This window comes from Eptesicus fuscus, chromosome 25 (assembly GCF_027574615.1).
Source record: "Eptesicus fuscus isolate TK198812 chromosome 25, DD_ASM_mEF_20220401, whole genome shotgun sequence".
NCBI classification, from domain to species: domain Eukaryota; kingdom Metazoa; phylum Chordata; class Mammalia; order Chiroptera; family Vespertilionidae; genus Eptesicus; species Eptesicus fuscus.
Window position 1 is genome coordinate 11,099,016 of NC_072497.1, and position 14,465 is coordinate 11,113,480.

General features: G+C 54.7%; 1 protein-coding gene across 1 annotated transcript in view; it reads left to right on the top strand.

Moving 5' to 3' along the window:
* The window catches only part of CHSY1 (chondroitin sulfate synthase 1), a 29,393-nt gene extending 15,177 nt beyond the window's left edge, over positions 1 to 14,216 (top strand). Inside the window, exon 3 of the mRNA XM_028135770.2 lies at positions 12,591 to 14,216. Coding sequence (XP_027991571.2) covers positions 12,591 to 14,195 — 1,605 coding nt within the window. The 3' untranslated portion in view covers positions 14,196 to 14,216. The remainder of the gene's footprint in view (positions 1 to 12,590) is intronic.
* Positions 14,217 to 14,465: the final 249 nt, after the last annotated feature.

A 14,465-nucleotide genomic window follows, 5' to 3' on the forward strand; every position in this document is an offset into this window, starting at 1 on the left:
AGGGATCCCTGTTGTCATGGATTTTTGTGGGGGGCTTTTTTGTGTGTGGGGGTTTTTTTTTTGGATTTTTTAAAAAATATTTTATTGATTTCAGAGAGAAAGGGGGAAGGAGAGAGACATAGAAACAGCAGTGATGAAAGAGAATCATCCATCAGCTGCCTCCTGCACGCCCCCCCACCGGGAACCGAGCCTGCAACCCGGGCCTGTGCCCTTGACTGGGATTCGAACCCTGACCTCCTGGTTCGTAGGTCAGTGCTCAACCACTGAGCCACACTGGCCGGGCTGTGTCATGGATTTTTGCAGCAAGGAAAGCGGGTGGGGTATTTCGTGCCGTTCTCAGCATGAAATACTTGTGCGTTTCCCCTCCCTTAGTGGAGTAGCTGTAACCTTCACGTGTCTCATTGTGGGTGAGGCTCATACCGCCGCGTGTGTCCTGCCCCGATGTCGGCTGCCCCCGCCCTCTGCGAATCACCTTCCTGCTTTGATCCTAGGGGACAGGCCTGCCTCTCACATCGATGTTCCTCTCGAGCGCGCCCTCCTTCCCCCTTCACTCCCTTCCACTCTCTCTGAAATCAATGGAAAAAATAGCCTTTGACTTCTTGTCTTTCTTTCTCGTTGTTGCCGTGCTGTTACATCGCCCATGCGGCGAGACAGACACCAGGAGAGCCAGGGTCCTGAGTTGATCAAGAGCTGAGACCCAGCGTGAGTGCCAGCAACCAGTTAGAAAGCCCCATCCTGCCCGGCTGGCCTGGCTCAGTGGTTGAGCATCGACCTAGGACAGGAGGTCACGGTTCGATTCCCAGTCGGGGCACATGCCCTGGTTGCGGGCTGGATCCCCAGTGTGGGGCATGCAGGAGGCAGCGGATCCATGATTCTCTCTCATCATGGATATCTCTCTCTCTCTCTCTCTGCCTCTCTCCCTTCCTCTCTCTGAAATAAATTTTTAAAAAAGAGAGAGTCACTCAAGATGTTGGTTACAGAGCGAATTTCCAGGCCCAAACCCAGAGCCAGGCTCTTGGCGGCGGAGTCGGAGGATCCATGCTGTTTACGGCCGCTCTGGTGAAGTCTGGTTGCTCATGTCCTAAGCCCTTCGTGCTCTGACAGCATTTCCTGTGACCCGGTGACGTTTTCCCTGGAGGCGGAGGTGATCTTTCGGTCACTCAGCGTCATCTTTAGCCCCCTGACCCATGCCAGGCTTTGGTCCTGGGTCGTGGAGAAGACAGAAGAGTTTTATTTGTGTGTTTTGTTTTAATATCTATTGATGTCAGAGAGGAAGGGAGAGGGAGAGGGAGAGAAACATCAGTGATGAGAGAGAATCATGGATGGGCTGCCTCCTGCACGCCCCCTACAGGGGATCGAGCCCACAACCCGGGCACGTGCCCTGACCGGGAATCAAACCGTGACCTCCTGGTTCCTAGGTTGAGGCTCAACCACTGAGCCACACTGGCCGGGCATCATAACTATATTGGCAGGCTAATGCTTGACATGGTGTCTCCCCCGCCCCCCTCCTCTACGCCGCGTTAAGGGCAGTGGGTTGTGGAGCCCGATAGGAGCCCGTGACCGCAAGCGCCGGCCAGCAGTCAATCCCCGGTAAGGGCCGGGGAGGGGCCCCTCGTCGATGCGACCACGCAGACAAATAGCACGCGGCCCGGGGTGGGCGTGACAAACACTTGGAAGCTGGAAGAACGCAAGCGGCATTTTCAATCGCCTTTGTCCCTGCGGTGGGTTTCACAGATGGCTTGTTTCTGTGCCGGGTTATCAGTCTTCCTCAGACCTCAGCTTTTGTTTGTCACCATGAACCATAACTTGAGATTTGCTTATCAACAAATTTCAATTAAAAAAAAAAGAAAAAGAAAAAGTAGTGCACCCTGGCTGGTGTGGTTCAGTGGTTAGAGCGCCAGTCCACGCACCACAGGGTCTTGGGTTCGGTTCCCGGTCAAGGGCATCTACCTGGGTGGCAAGTTCAATCCCTGACCCAATCAGGGCATGTGCAGGAGGCAACCAATTGATGTGTCTCTCCCATATCAATGATTCTCCCTCCCTCCTTCCCTCCCTCCCTCCCGTCTCTCTCTTTAAAAAAAAAAAAAAGGAAAAAATATAATCGGGTGAGGATTAACAACCAGAAGTAGTTACAAAGTGTTTATTAACGACTGTGGCCCCTTTAACACGCACACATTTTTTGGATAACCTTCCCTCCTGGAGGCGGGACTTAATTCCCCTCCGCTTGCCTGTGACTCATTTTTAATGAATGGATTAGGGAATGGAAAAAAATATTAAGCCCTGGCTGGTTTGACTCGGTGGATGGAGCGTCGGCCTGCGGACTAAAGGGTCCCAGGTTCCATTCAGGTCAGGGCACAGGCCTCGGTTGCAGGCTTGATCCCCAGTGTGGGGCGTGCAGGAGGCAGCCGATCAGTGATTCTCTCTCATCATCCATGTTTCTATCTCTCGCTCCATCTCCCTTCCTTTCCGAAATCAATAAAGATATCCTCTGATCTAATAAAGAGTGGATATGCAAATTGACCGTCACACCGTAACATGATGGCTGCACCCACAGGGGAGGCCAAGTTCCCGTAACGAGCCTTAATGAGCAGTCGGCAGGGACCCCAGCAGGGCTTGACAGGGGTGGGGCCGGCTAGGTCTGGGTCTCGAGCGATTTCGAGGCGCACGTGGGTGGGCAGGGACTTGACTCTGGTTCCCATGGCGTGCCCCAGACTCTGACAGGAGGAAGATTTTCATACACATTTTACTAATTTTCTTTTATCTCTTGACACTTCTATTATAGAGGAAGGGCAAATAGCAATATTAAAATATTTTAATTAATCCCCTTTTAATGTGCACGAATTTCGTGCACCGGTTCAATAGTGTATATATAAAAAAAAGAAAGAGCCCTAACTGGTTTGGTTCAGTGGATAGAGTGTCAGCCTGTGGACTGAAGGGTCCCGGGTTCGATTCCAGCCAAGGGCACATGCCTGGGTTGTGGCCTCCATCCCCGGTGTGGGGCGTACAGGAGGCAGCCGATCCATGATTCTCTCTCATCATGGATGTTTCTATCTCTCTTCCTCTCCTTTCCTCTCTGACATCAAATTTTTTAAAAATAAATCAATAAGAAAAAGATGTTTGAAAGAAAAGAAGAATGAAAGGGAGGGAGGGAGGGAGAAAAAAGAAAGAGTACTTGGGACCAGGGATGCCCTAACTGGACACAGACGGGGGGTTTCTGCGTCGGCCGCGGGGCAGCGGGGTGAGGCCGCGAAGAGGGGCCCGTCTGTGCGTCTGAGTGGGCATTGTGCAGGATGTGAGCTTTAGCTTCTCGACTTCTAGGAAATCGCAGACAGAGAGGCCTTTGTGCGCAAAGGGCTGCAGACGGCGCCCCTCGTAAGGAGCTTATCGCCGGAGCGGGCTCACAACACACCATGTTATTCCTGCGAGAAGCGCGTCACGGTCCCGGGGCAGCGGACCTGCTCCCGCCAACAAAGGGTCTTTCAGCGTCCGCACAGCAGTTCCCGGCCAGCGCCGCCCCCCCCCCCCACACATCCCCCCACCCCGCCCGCCCCATTCGATCACGTCATCACGGCTGACCCGTGTGGTTCGTTTCTGTTCTCTCTCAGTGAACACTCGCAGGGAGAGAGAGATGTGTACAAGGTCATTTTCTCTGATGCCTGCCATTTATTTCAACCATTTCTCTCTTTAAAAAAAAAAAAAAATTATTGGTTTCAGAGAGGAAGGGAGAGAGGGGGGAGAGAGAGAGAAACTTCAATGAGGAGAGAGGATCATGGATCGGCTGCCTCCTGCACGCCCCCTACTGGGGATGGAGCCCGCAACCCGGGCATGTGCCCTGACCGGGAATCGAACCTGTGACCTCCTGGTTCCTAGGTTGATGCTCAGCCACTGAGCCGCGCCGGCCGGGCTTCCTGCCTTATTGATCGTTGGGTCCAGGCTGATGCGCTCGGCCTGGGCCCCCCGTTTCTGACAGTTTGTACTCGGGGCTGGTGGCTTCCGCTTTTTCGCGTTGTGTTACTGCGAAGCCTGGGCAGGTCTCCGCTCGGTTCTCGTGAGGAAACTTGCTGAATCGATCTGCTTGGAGGCTGGGGTTGATCCCCTCTGCCCCCCGCACCCCCCCCACACACACACACTCCTTCTATGGCTGCTTATATGCCTTAGGCGTCTAGACTGTGAGTGCAGGTCCCAACAGCTTACGGCAGAGGAACGCATTCCGTGCGTCCTGCCCAGGTGAGTGTTAAGGACCCAAGAGCGATTTTTTTCTTTATTTAGAAACTTTATTTTTAATTTTTATTTGTATTGATTTCAGAGAGGAAGGGAGAGGGGGAGAGAGAGAAACCTCCATGATGAGAGAGAATCATGGATCGGTTGCCTCCTGCACGCCCCACACTGGGGATCGAGCCCGTATGTGCTCTGACCGGGGAATCGGACCCGAGACCCTTCCGTCCAGGGCGGACGCTCTGACCACTGAGCAACACGGGCCAGGGCTGGAGTGACCAGTTGTTAAATGCAGTTGTTTGCTGGCAACGTCGGTGGTGGTGGGGGGGGGGCGGGCACTTGGTGATACTAATTCCTCCCGTTCTGGAGTTTTATATGAGTGTAACTCTTTCCTCCTCTTCCAGCCAAAGACTTTTGTTTGTTTGTTTCTACAAACGAGGTGTGGAAGAAAAGGCTTGCCTTGCCATCTTAGGTGGTGCGTGCGTGCTTTCATTTTCCTTTTGACTGACTGTAGATGTTGCTAATTAAAGAAAGAAAAGAAAAGTTGTCCGGAATGGACCCGTCCTGAGAAACACAGGATTTGTTCACGTGTTTCTCCCCTTTAGGTTTCTTTCTTTGCTTTTGGTTTTGTTTCCTTGTGTCTCTGTCCTTGTTTTTCTTCAGTAAAATATTCATTTTAGCCCGCCCGGCCGGCACGGCTCAGCGGTTGAGCGTCGACCTGTGAACCTAGAGGGTTGCTGGTTCGGTTCCCGGCCAGGGCACACGCCCGGGTTTCGGGCTCCATCCCCACACGTTTCCTCACGGGTTACAAAGTGTGTCTTATCCCTCCCTTTTCTGTCGCCAGGTTACTGAGGTGGCCGAACTCGGCTCTCTGTCCTGCCTCCCTAGCTTCCATTGTATGCTAGCTTCCCATGGAACATCATTCTTTCAATGAGGGGCTTTTTAAAGGATATCTTTTTTTTGGGGGGGGGTGTTGTTTTTATAATCTTCCCCCAAGGATATTTTTTCTTTTTTTTTCTTTTTTTTTTTTTAGGGAGAGTGGGAGGGAGGGGGAATGAGAGCGAGGAAAACATTGATGTGAGAGGGACACATTGATTCGTTGCCTCCTACACAAGCCCCGACCAGGATGGAGCCCGCAACCCCGAGGTCCGTGCCCTTGACCGGAATCAAACCCGTGACCCTTCAGCCCACAGGCCGACGCTCTGTCCACTGCGCTGTCAGGCAGCTCTGTAGATCCCATTCGGATGGAGAGCTGCTTTGTTTATAATGAGGGAACGATGGGGACCAGGCTTCCTCTCACCCGACCGGAGGGCATGCTGGTTTGGGCGGCACATGCTGGTCTCTCTTCCCCTCTGAATCATCAGGGTGGATGGTGGTAATTTAGGGGCCAGGAGGCACTGCAAATGATCGGTTATAATAAATCGATGTCCTGCCCACGGCCCGGCCGGCAAACAGGAGGAATTAGAGACAGAAATAGTAACAGATTTTTTTTTTGTCCAGGAAACCTCTAAGAATAGAATGAGGTCTTGCCATGTTGGTAACTTTAATAAAAAAAAAAAAAAAAAAAATTTAAGGGAGGAAAATCCAAAGTATAAAATATTGAAAGCTTAGGTTCAAGGAGACAGATTTCAGGTTCAGAGCGTCTTACTTCCTACTTCCGAAAGTCCCCGTGAACGGCTAAAGGACCTTCTGGAAATCCGTGACCATCATTCCACGATTGATTGGTCGGCTGTGGAGTAATAGAGGGTTGTCGCCAAAAACCATCGCTGTCATTTTTCACCACTTTTTGGGGGTGATTCTCTTATTTTAAAATAGCTCTAGACTTAGAACCATTCCAAGAATAGGACCGACAACTCCCAGGTGTCCTTCACCCACATTTCCCGAAGGTGGGCCTTTACCACATCCGCTTCATCGCTCATTCTCTGTACGCGTACTCTCTTTTCCCTGGACCGCTGGAGAAGAAGTGGCAACGTAAGTTGTAGACCCAATGCCCCTGCTTTATTTATTTATATTTATATATACATAATATACATTTTTATTGATTTCAGAGAGGAGGGGAGAGAGAGAGAGAAAAGCATACATGATGAGAGAGAATCCTGGATCGCCTGCCTCCTGCACACCCCCTACTGGGGACGGAGCCCAAAACCCGGGCCTGTGCCCTGACTGGGAATCGAACCGTGACCTCCCGGTTCCTAGGTCGACGCTCAACCACTGAGCCACACTGGCCAGGCCCAATGCCCCCTTTTGCCCCTAAATACGTCCCTGTGTATCTGTCTCCTCAAAACAGGAACACAGCGTGACAATCCCAGTCCGGAAATGCATGCTGACACAGGACCAGTATCTAATCTCCGGGCTCTATTTATATTTCACCTGATGACGTCCCTCCTGGCCCAAAACAAAACCCTTAAACATTCGAGCGATCCGGGGTGCAGGCCAGGATCACACGCACTGTTTCGTGAACAAGTCTCTCTCAAGTGTCTTTTCACCTTGACCTTGTCTCGGCCATTCTTGACCTTGACATTGTCAACAGGTGCCGGCCAGTTTTTGTGGGGGGTTTTTGTGTGTGTTTTTTCAGGGGCCCTCAAGTAAAACGGGAAAAAAAAAATCCTAAATTGGGGTCAGGGAATGCAGCCGGGAGTCACAAATGCCCTCGGACCATTGGGCCCCCCGCAGGCCCAGGGGCAGGCTGGGCAGACGGGATCCTGCGTGAGCAGCCGGTGGCCCCGCTGCCAGGCGTGTCCTCCAGGCGTGTCCTCCGCTGTGGAGACGGGCCTTTCGCTGGCGTGCAGCCCACTGGGGATGGAGCCTCCAACCCGGGCAAGTGCCCTGACGGGGAATCGAACCGTGACCTCCTGGATCGTAGGTCGATGCTCAGCCACGGAGCCAAGGCCACCTCCCGTTCTCTCTTGGGCTCAGAGTCAGGAAAGGCGGATGGCGACCATCTTCCTCCCTCCCTCCCTCCCTTTCCTTCTGTCCGTCTGGTGGCTCGAGGAAGGACATGTGGCCCTCGCAGCCCCGGCACCACAGGGCCGGGGATGCCTGTCTGCACGTCTCCCCTGCCGCCGGCACTACCCACCTCGTAATCCCTCCATCCGGTGACTCACAGCCGCAGCCTCAGGGAGGACCCAGCTCCTCGAGCTCCTCCTCCACCGGGAAATGCATCCCATCAGCCCCCAGAGGACCTGAAGGCAGGAGGCCGGGCCGAGGGAGGAAGTAGTATCAGGCCAGGCGCTCTGAGGCCCCTCTCTGCCTCCCCAAAGCTCTGAATGAATGCGGGACCAAGAAAAAAAAGAACCGTTCCTAAATAGAAGGGTGGAGCAATTTTGTTAGCGAGGACAAGATTGATGGCTGGATAGTCCCCTCGGCCGAGGCATTCAAGCCTTTCATTCTAACAGAACCCCTTCCCACAACCACACCTTCAGCCCGGCCGGCGTGGCTCAGTGGTTGAGCATCAACCTATGAACCAGGAGGTCACGGTTCGATTCCCAGTCAGGGCACATGCCCGGGTTGCGGGCTTGATCCCCAGTGTGGGGCGTGCAGGAGGCAGCCGATCCATGATTCTCTCTCATCATTGTTTCTATCTATCGTCCCTCTCCCCTCCTCTCTCTGAAATCAGTGAAAATCTACTTTAAAGTGAATAAATGGTTTTTTTCATGCTCTAAAGCAGTGATGGGCAACCTTTTGAGCTTGGTGTGTCAAACTTCGCCAAAAAACTGAGCATAACTCGGGTAGTGTGTCACTTTGAGGAAAAAACTAACTCCAAGACTCTAGTCGCAAATGTCTCATCCTCAGGAGCAGCAAATGTTTCATCCTCGGCATGCGGCCGCGTGTCATCAGAAATGGCTACGCGTGTCAGTGCTGACACGCGTGTCATAGGTTCGCCATCACGGCTCTGAAGTGTTGGACGGCTGTAGTGGAACCGGGCCCGGCTTACCGCGGATGCTCCACGGTGCCCGCTGTGCGAACGGAGCCGCTCCTCCTGGGCCCTCGTTCATTCCGGGCGACGCGTCCAGGCGCCCCGGTGACTCACGCGTATCCAGTTGCTGATGCAGCCGGAATGCGGGCTAGAGGCGGCTGAAAGGGACAGGCCCGGCTGTTCGTGGTCACAGAGGGTTCTATTCTGGGCAGTGCCGCGTCTGTTTTTAGTTTCTCGAAACCGCCTTTTACGCCCAAAACCGAAGAAGAACTCATGTCCACCGCCAAAGGGTAAGGCATGCCCAGCGCTTTCCGCTGCTGGTACTTCAGCTCGAAGCAAATGCGTTTAAGGAACTTAGACAGCCCGGCCGGTGTGGCTCAGTGGTTGAGCGTCGACCTGTGAACCAGGAGGTCAGAGTTCCATTCCCCGTCAGGGCACATGCCCGGGTTGTGGGGGGCTCTGTCCCCTGTAGGGGGCGTGCAGGAGGCAGCCAATCAGTGATTCTCTCTCATCGTTGATGTTTCTAGCCCTCTCTCCTTCTGAAATCACTAAAAATGTATTTTTTTTAAAAAAATAGAAGGATGTAAGGACTTGGGAATATTCTCAGAATACAGTCTGAAAGTTAACAAATCAGTCCAGATGGGAATTTCCCCGAGGGCATTTTTTAAAAAATAGGCAGGTTCTAGCTTGACCCTAACCATAACCCCAGCGCTGGGGTTGCATTTGGGATTAAGCTGGTGAGTGAGAGAGCATGGACATTCCTTATTAGTTATCACCAAACTGATGTTTCTCTCGCGTCGATGTTTCTAGCTCTCTCTCCCTCTCCCTTCCTCTCTGTGAAAAACCAGTAAAATACTTTTTTTTTTTAAAGGTTTAAAAGTAGTCCTCGTGGTGACGTACAAAGTTTTACGAGATGGCTTTCCAGAATCATATGCTGACGGCGCAGGCTCATAAAAGGCCGTGTCTCAGGCTCCCCGGGGCTCATGCAATCCCCCCCACACACACACACCCGATTTCATCCTCAGAGCCACGTCTTTATTGGAAGACACGATAGTCTCTCTTCATTGTTTTCTGTTGTTCATCCTCACCCCAGGATAGTTTTCCCATTGATTTTTTTTTTTTTTTTTTCTGAGAGAGAGTGGAGGGGAGGGAGGGGGAGGGAGAAACATCGATGTGAGAGTGACATTATTGATCGGTCGCCTCCTGTACCCGCCCCGACCGGGGCCGGGGCTCGAACCTGTAACGCGCCCTTGACCAGGAATCCAATGGAACCGTTACCTCCTGGTTCGTAGGTCGACTCTCCTCCTCTTTCTGGCTGCAGCGCTCTAACTAGGAATGGCTTTCCTGCCTCCGGAGGGCACGGGGTTGGGGCGGGGGGGGGGGTGGGGGGGGTGGAGTTGCTGGGTTCCTTTGAGTCATTTCCACTTTAAAAGACGCCCAGGCTGGCATTTGGACCGGCTCAGCGCTGGTTCCGGGCCAGGGCGGGGCGGCTGCCGGCTGCAGCACAGGAAGGGAAGGAAGTGGGTGGAGAGGGAGGCGTGCAGTCCCCGCTGCCCCCTCCCTGGAATGGGCCCCCACCTCCACCACCCCCCAGACCCCCCACTTCCACCCCCCCAGCCCTGCCGAGACTCAGTTTCCCACCTGCCTTGCCCACAAAGCCCGGATGCCCGACTACGGGCTCCATCGCCAAGTGGGTGGCTTTCCTCAGGAAGCACAGGTTCCCGAGGGCTCTCACCGCCCCCGTGTGGGCTCCCGGCGCCGGGATGGGGGTGTGGTGCCCATGGCACAGGCACCCGCCCGCTCCTTCCCCAGCTCTGACCTTTCTCTGGATCGGCTCCGCGGCGGAGCGTCCTCGCTGGTTCAGAAAGGTGGGGTCATGGTTTCTAGCTTTTAATAAATAGTTTTTTATTTTATTGATTTTAGAGAGAGGAAGTTGACAGAGAGAGAGAGAGGAAGTTGACAGAGAGAGAGAGAGATCCATGATGGGAGAGAATCATGGATCGGCTGCCTCCTGCACGGCCCCTACTGGGGATGGAGCCCACAACCCGGGCCTGTGCCCTGAACAGGTGCTGCTCAGTGGTTCAGCGTCCACCTAGGAACCAGGAGGTCACGGTTCGATTCCCGGTCAGGACACAGGCCCGGGTTGTGGGCTCGATCCCCAGTGGGGGGCGTGCAAGAGGCAGCAGATCCATGATTCTCCCTCATCATGGATGTTTCTCTCCCTCTGTCTCTGTCTCTCTCTCTCTGTCTCTCTCTCTCTCTCTCCCTCCCTCTCCCTCTCCCTTCCTCTCTGAAATCAATAAAAATGTATTTATAAAAATATAAATAAAGATAAGTCTGCATGCATTCATTCTTCATAATGTGGCCACCTTTGCTTATCTATGGGGGGAAAAAAGCCGGTGATGTCTGGAAAGCGGAAGTGACCACACACACACACACACACACACACACACACACTCGTTCGTGAAGAGCACAGGTGGGGGTTCAGATACGGTTTCCGGCTGCCCGCAGGCCTCGGCTCACTCTCCGTCCAGCTGCCTCGGGGGGGCTGACATTTGTACTTCCCCAAGCGTCACCCTCATTTATTCCGAAATGGATCCGACTTTTCCTAAAAGGCGTTTAGATTCCAGGATTGGACGCGAACCGTTGGAGACGCAGGCAGGCGGTCTCTTTCTTACCCCGGGGGGCCCAGCGTAATCCCCATAAGAAACGTGACTCTGTGAGTGGAGTCTTTGCAGCACAAAGCAGCTTCTCCTTGAACGTGCTGGCTGGCCATGGGCAGCGCCCACAGGAAGCGAATTGGCAGAGACCTCATCGGGGGGCCCTGCGTCCTGCGAGCCGGGGTCAGCCCACTTTATGCCTGTGGGCTTGGCCTGGTTTTTTGTGTTGTTTTGTGTGTGTGTGTTTTTTTTAACATATTTTTATTCAGAGGGGGGGAGAGACATCCACGATGAGAGAGTCATGGATAGGCTGCCTCCTGCACACCCCACACTGGGGATGGAGCCCACAACCCGGGCCTGTGCCCTGACCGGGAATCGAACCGGTGACCTCCTGGTTCCTAGGTCGATGCTCAGCCACGGAGCCGCGCCGGCCTCGGGGTGTCACGTTACCGCTGCTGCTTCCTGGGAAAACCTCCCCGTCCTTCTCTCTGCAGAATTCCACTGGCGCGTCCCGGTCTGTGAGGAAGCCCCGTTTCTGTACACGGTTTATAGTTTTGAATCCCTCTATCTTCCTTGGGCTGCTGTCGAGCAGTCTTACCCCAGGCCTTTGGTACGCTAGGGCTCATCTAGAAAGGTTTCGGATTTTTTTTTTTTTTTTTTTAAGTAGGCAGGTAGAACCGTCTGGTGGGGCTCAGTGGTTACCGTGTCAGCCTGTGTTCCGATGGGTCACGGGTTCAATTCCCGGTTGAGGGCACGTACCTGGGTTGCAGCTTTGATCCCTGGCCCTGGTCGGGGCGCGTGTGGGAGGCAACCAATCGATGTGTCTCTCTCTCTCACATCAGTGTTTCTCTCTCTCTGTCTCTCCACCTCTTCCCTCCCTCTAAAAATCATTGGGGAAAAAAAAGATCCTCAGATGAGGATTAACAGAACAAAACAAACAAACAAAAAGTATGCATGAGCCGAAACCGGTTTGGCTCAGTGGATAGAGCGTTGGCCTGCGGACTGAAGGGTCCCGGGTTCGATTCCGGTCAAGGGCATGCACCTTGGTTGCGGGCACATCCCCAGTAGGAGGTGTGCAGGAGGCAGCTGATCGATGTTTCTCTCTATTCCTCTCCCTTCCTTTCTGTAAAAAATCAATAAAATGTTTTGTTTTGTTTTAAAAAGAGTATGCATGACATGGGGGAAAAGGAGAAATGCAATACTTTAAACAATAAAGAATTTAAATTTTTAAAAAACGTATGCGTACACCCTAACCCTAAACCCTAAACCCTGGCCCTGGCCCTAAACCCTGACCCTAATAACCTTGACCCTGACCCTAATAACCCTGACCCTGACCCCTAAACCCTAAACCCTGGCCCTGGCCCTAACCCTGACCCTGACCCTAACCATAACCCTAACCTAATCCCATCAACATAAACCCATCAGCCTAATCCCATCACCCTAAACCCATCAAACTAATCCCATCACCCTGAACCCATCAAGCTAATCCCATCACCCTAAACCCTGACCCTAATATCCCTGACCCTGACCCTAATAACCCTGACCCTAATGACCCTGACCCCTAAACGCTGGACCTGGCCCTGACCCTAACACCCTGACCCTAACCCTAACCCTAACCTAATCCCATCACCCTAAACCCATCAACATAATCCCATCACCCTAGACCCTGGCCCTGGCCCTGAAACCCTAAAAAAAAAAAAAAAAAAAGTACGCGTGACAAAGAGAAGTAGGGGGGCGCTCGGTCCCCGCGCACTAAAAACGCCGCCTTTTTTTTTCTCTTTAATCTCCCCCCCGGACAGATGCAGCAGCTGTTCTACGAGAACTACGAGCAGAACAAAAAGGGCTACATCCGGGACCTGCACAACAGCAAGATCCACCGCGCCATCACGCTGCACCCCAACAAGAGCCCGCCCTACCAGTACCGCCTGCACAGCTACGTGCTGAGCGGCCGCATCGCCGCGCTGCGCCACCGCACCATCCAGCTGCACCGCGAGATCGTGCTCATGGGCCGCTACGGCGGCGGCGAGACGCACAAGGACGACCTGCAGCTGGGCGCGCCCCCGTCCTTCACCCGCTTCCAGCCCCGCCAGCGCGAGGAGATCCTGGAGTGGGAGTTCCTGACGGGCCGGCACCTGTACTCGGCCGCCGACGGCCAGCCCCCCCGGCGGGGGATGGACTCGGCGCAGCGGGAGGCCCTGGACGACATCGTCATGCAGGTCATGGAGATGATCAACGCCAACGCCAAGGCCCGGGGCCGCGTCATCGACTTCAAGGAGATCCAGTACGGCTACCGGCGCGTCAACCCCACGTACGGCGCCGAGTACATCCTGGACCTGCTGCTGCTGTACAAGCGGCACAAGGGCAAGAAGGTGACGGTGCCGGTGCGGAGGCACGCCTACCTGCAGCAGAGCTTCAGCAGGATCCAGTTCGCCGAGCACGAGGAGCTGGACGCCGAGGCGCTGGCGGACCAGATGAACCAGGAGGCGGGCTCGCTGTCCTTCCTGTCCAACTCGCTCCGGAGGCTGGTCCCGTTCCCGCTGCCCGGCGCCCGCGGCGAGCGCAGGGAGCCCGGGGAGACCAAGGTCAACGTCCTGGTCCCGCTGTCGGGCCGCTTCGACATGTTCGCCCGGTTCATGGGCAACTTCGAGAAGACGTGCCTGGCGCCCGGCCAGAACGTCAAGCTGGTGCTGCTGCTTTTCAACTCGGACTCGAACCCGGACAAGGCCAAGCAGGTGGAGCTGATGCGGGACTACCGCCTGCGCTACCCCAAGGCCGACATGCAGATCCTGCCCGTGTCCGGCGCGTTCTCGCGGGCCCTGGCCCTCGAGGTGGGGTCCTCGCAGTTCCGCAACGACTCGCTGCTCTTCTTCTGCGACGTGGACCTCGTGTTCACGGCGGACTTCCTGCAGCGGTGCCGGGCCAACGCGGCGCCGGGCCGGCAGGTCTACTTCCCCATCATCTTCAGCCAGTACGACCCCAAGATCGTGTACGGCGGCAAGGCCCCCGGCGGCGGCGGCGGCGACGGCCACTTCGCCCTGACGCGCAAGGCGGGCTTCTGGAGGAACTACGGGTTCGGCGTCACCTGCATCTACAAGGGCGACCTGGTCCGCGCCGGCGGCTTCGACGTGTCCATCCAGGGCTGGGGCCTGGAGGACGTGGACCTCTTCAACAAGGTGGTGCGGGCCGGCCTCCGGCCCTTCCGCAGCCAGGAGGTCGGGGTGGTCCACGTGCATCACCCCGTGTTCTGCGACCCCAACCTGGACCCCAGGCAGTACAAGATGTGCCTGGGCTCCAAGGCGGCCACCTACGGGTCCGCGCAGCAGCTGGCCGAGATGTGGCTGGAGAAGAACGAGCCGGGGTACAGCAAGGGCGGCCACACCAACGGCTCGGCCAGGACAGCCTGACGTCCGGCCCCCCCCCCCCCCCCCCCCCGGGCTGGGCCAAGACCTTTTTTAATTCTCTAATTTATTTTTCCAGAAATTGTTTTTGGTTTTTGTTTTTTTTTTGTTTTTTGTTTTTTTGGTACCGATCCCGTTTTTGCACGTCTATTGCATCAGGATCTATGTTCCACGTGACCTTTCGGACCTATACCCGGCACTCTTTGTTGAAGATGGAGCTTTTTTTTTTTTCCCCCCCCCGCGCTGGGAACAAACATGGGATGCTTCAGACATGTT